Genomic DNA, 4,139 nt, shown 5'->3' with positions numbered 1-4,139 from the left:
TAAACAGTGTTTTTAATATTTTACTATCCAATGTACAGTGATAAACATTTTTTTAATATTTTAATATTTAGTGTACAATGATAAATAATGTTTTTAATATTTAACTTTTTCCTGTACGATTTTATTTTTATTTATTTTTAATAATTAGTACCTTGCAATGGGCTAGTAATAATGTGATTCAATCAGTTGTTTACCAAATAATATTTTCTCTATTTTTAAACACGTTCAAAACATCTTAAGAGGCCCGTAGTGCTGGTTATAAGAAAGGTTTTTCGCACACGCATAATAATGTGATTCGATTAGTTGTCAAATGATTGTTTTTTTTTCTTTGAACAAACAATATTATCTACACTAAGGGAGATGAGGTGAACTTAGTCTCACATTGGGATAGCAATAATGTGATTTAATCAATTGTTTATTAAATATTATTTTCTCTATTTTTAAACACTTAAGAGGCACATAGTGCTAGTTATAAAAAAAGGCTTTTCGCACACGCATAATCATGTGATTCAATTAGTTATCAAATGATCTTTTTTTTTTTTTTTTTTTTAATAAACGACGTTTTCTACACTAAGGGGTAGGGGTGGGCTTAGCCTTACAATGTGTTAGCAATAATGTAATTCAATCAGTTGTTTATTAAATATTATTTTCTCTATTCTTAATGTAAATTCAATAGAATGTAGATGGTTTTATTATATGGATTAAGCTGCTTTGATTGGTTTATGAGGTGTTTATTCTAGTATGGTCAAATGTTATTCATTTACTTCAAATATTTGACTTTCTTTTTGTCATAAAAAAAATTATTGAAGAAATTCACGCATATAAATACATTTCAAACGTGTAAGTCGAGCATAGCACGCTATGGTTCAAAAAATGCATTCTGCACATGCATGAGCATGTGCATGAAGGCTGGTAAAATCTTGACGCACGTGTATGAAGGCTAGTAAAATCTTTTAATAGAACCTCTTACTTGGGCATGGCTTATCCCACATTTGAAACCCCTCAAGAGAAGCCCAGATTTATGCTTGCATGACATATGCATGATTGACTTGTGAGTATCATTGATATCCTGCATAAATGTAATTATTTAGTATAAGTTTGTTGACCGAAATAGCAGTTTGAAGACTAAAATTTCCCACATCACAATTATGAACTTTTATAGACGAATTTTTTTTAATATTATATTATTTTCTATCCAAAATGAGATAACTTGGTCTCACGTTTATTTTGTTATTGGATTAATTGAGGGAGATGGTGGACAAGGCACGTTATTATAATAAAAAGAATGTTTGTGGAATATGGTGAAGAGTCCATAGATATATAGAAAGCGAACTCAAGGTCCCAAATTTGGTGAGTTGTGTTGAAGAGTCTGTAGCAACTAGTTTATCCTATGCAGTTTTTCGTACTTAGTAACAAACACCATTCCATTTGGCAAGTCTGTTGGGGTTGCTCCAAAGTTGCTTCATCGAAGTAATCCAATGCAAAGGTTAAAAAACCGACGCGTATGTTGATTAGACCAGTTGAGTACGACAACATGCTCGGCCCTCCCGACTCGAGATTGAATCCGGCTTTCCGTTAATTAAAGCAGTTTAAAATAGAATACGGCATTGTTAAAAAAGAAGAAACTGACACATCAGTACACCAGTTAACTAGTAGAATAGATTGCGTGATCAGTTAACAAGGAAGCAGAAGAAAAAAGAGAACAAGTACTACAAATCCAGGAAGCTTCCTCTATATACTTTTCTGCAAACCAGATTCCATTTTTAGAACCATACACACCTCACTTGGTATTAGCAAGAAAACCAAAAGCATAGGAAAAATGCATCGCATTTCTTCCTTTTCAATCTCTTTGTGCTGCTTCTTGTTTTTCCTGACGATTCCTCACGAAACACTCTCCGCTGTTGCAATATCCGTTGACATAATCACCCAAACCTGCAAAAAATGCGCAGCTGAATCCGACGTGCTTAGCTACAACGTTTGTGCAGCTTCTCTCCAAGCAGTGCCCGTCAGCCATGTGACTAATCTTCAAGGACTAGCAGTGATAGCAATGGAGTTGGCACTGCACAACGCAACCAACACACTTTCGACCATAAAGGAGTTGTCGAATAACAAAAGTTTGGATCCTTTTGCTCTGGTTTGCTTGAAGGATTGCTTGCAGCTATACTCGGATGTGATCACAACGTTGGCGGATGCGGTCGCAGCATTTCTGAGTGAGGATTACGGCACGGCGAATACCTGGGTGAGTACAGTCATGGAAGCAACAACTACATGTGAGGGAGGGTTTAAGGAGAAGGAAGGTGACGTGTCTCCATTGACAAATGAGAATTACAATCTTTTTCAGTTATGTGATATTGTACTCTGCATAAATCACTTGCTTAATTACTCAAAGTCTACAGCAACCTAATTATTTCTCAGGTGGAATAAGAGCTCAGCAATTATCTGGATTTTTAATTCTTGAGTACATGATTTTTTATTTATTGCACAAGCGGTATTGATGGAAAGGAAAATTGAGCTCGGAATTCGGGTGCAAGGGGTAAATGTTTTAGCCAACTGAGTTACATGTCTCTTCCTTTGCATGTACCTGTTATATGCAGCTAAAGAAACATACTTTATGTTGTACTATGATCCTAATAATCAAATTAACTGTAACATTTTCTCTGTATAATTGTATGTAAAACTAAGTTTTTCAACATTAAATTAAAGGTAGTGTAATCCACACTCTCGTTTTTACTTCTCACACATTCCTTTGAATTTTCGGCCGTTGGATTGAATGAATTGAAGAAGATTAATGACAAAAAAAATTAACAAATGTGTGTGAGAAATAAAAAACTTAGACGTGTGGATGGTGAGATAATAAAATGAATGTAGCATCATTGTCTTGATTGCTATTTGCTAATTGGTTTTGGAGTGGAAAGGTTTGCCCCAATATTAAACCATCACTCAATTAAAATTGGCCGCGTATTGGCCTTAAAAATTTGTCACATGTAAGAAGGCATATGAGATTGTTGAAGGAAAATTTTGGCTAAATTAAGATCATTTGAGCAACATACAGAGTGAATTAACAATTGAAAGGCGGAAGCATGTTCATATGCACTTAAAACAAATCTTACCCCTGATAGTCAAAGGCTACTAGTGTGGTGGACCAAGACTCAATTCAGATCTACAAGAAATAGTTGAGAATTCATGATAGGAGATTCCTATATGTATGGGCAAATGCTAATCACCCAAGAGAGGCCCTTCATTCTTTTACTTCTTTCTCCATGGATTCATGATGAATAAATTTCCAAAGTTCCCAAGGGAGGAAACCTCTAATTTCTCCATAACAAGGTGAGAGATGTGAAGAGAAGATGAGTAACCTAGGAGGAAGATTCATGCTAGTGAACTTCCTCCTAGGGGCCGGCTATGGTGAAAGGAGATGAGAGTTTTTGGTTTCTCTTCATCTTAACATGCGCAGAGCAAACCTTGGGGTTATGACACATCATTAAATGACCAAAGACGTACCCACAAGATAATTGTGGTGTCTCGGGTCAAATGACTACTTTTTATTATTTCAACTAGTGAGTTCTCATATGACATGAGTACAAGAACTCCTCTTTGATGGTGTTCATTGAAATCATTCTCTATTGAGGACCTACGTACTTGCCTTGGTGTCTTTTAGACCAATGACTCGAGACTAGTCACTCTCTGAAGAGAAAAGACATAGTATGATGTTATCGTACCTGATTGTTAGTCCCCAATTAGTGATCATATGATCATGAACGTTTAGGATATGTGTTTGAGAAAGAAGGGGCTCATGAATCTAACTTTGTTACATTACATTCTCTCTATCACATATTCTTTAGTCTTATTGTTTGTTTAGGTGTATAACATTTAATGAGACAACTTTAAACAATAATATTTGCCCTTAGATTAAACTAAATTAGTTTAATATGTAAAATGTTCGTAATGTATCATCCATGATTGGCTTTTATAGCACATTTCTAACATAATGTGAATTTTAAAGGCAAAACTCAACATAGGAGAATCAAGAAACCATGCAATCGCTTATAAGAAGTTGAGTTGCTCCTCCAATTTTCAATTAATTTTGAAGTGAAACCTCAACTTCTTTCTATAAAGTGATCAAACCTCGTTAAGTCGAA

The 4,139-nt window shown here is 34.8% G+C and overlaps 1 protein-coding gene across 1 annotated transcript; it reads left to right on the top strand.

Annotated features, from left to right (window-relative positions):
• The first annotated feature begins 1,742 nt into the window (after positions 1–1,742).
• LOC103961084 (putative invertase inhibitor) lies at positions 1,743–2,444 on the top strand. Its single transcript, XM_048591610.1, has one exon. The coding sequence runs from the start codon at positions 1,820–1,822 to the stop codon at positions 2,402–2,404; it is 585 nt and encodes a 194-aa protein (XP_048447567.1). The 5' UTR covers positions 1,743–1,819; the 3' UTR covers positions 2,405–2,444.
• Positions 2,445–4,139: the final 1,695 nt, after the last annotated feature.

This window comes from the organism of the source record quoted next, unplaced genomic scaffold, assembly GCF_019419815.1.
Source record: "Pyrus x bretschneideri cultivar Hongxiangsu unplaced genomic scaffold, Pyrus_bretschneideri_v1 Contig34, whole genome shotgun sequence".
In the NCBI taxonomy this organism is placed as follows: Eukaryota; Viridiplantae; Streptophyta; class Magnoliopsida; order Rosales; family Rosaceae; genus Pyrus; species Pyrus x bretschneideri.
The sequence above is the reverse complement of the archived record's forward strand: the minus strand, read 5'-3'. Positions and strand labels throughout refer to the sequence as shown.

Coding starts and splice junctions, on each gene's coding strand:
- LOC103961084 (XM_048591610.1), top strand. CDS start 1,820: ATGCATCGCATTTCTTCCTTTTCAATCTCTTTGTGCTGCTTCTTGTTT.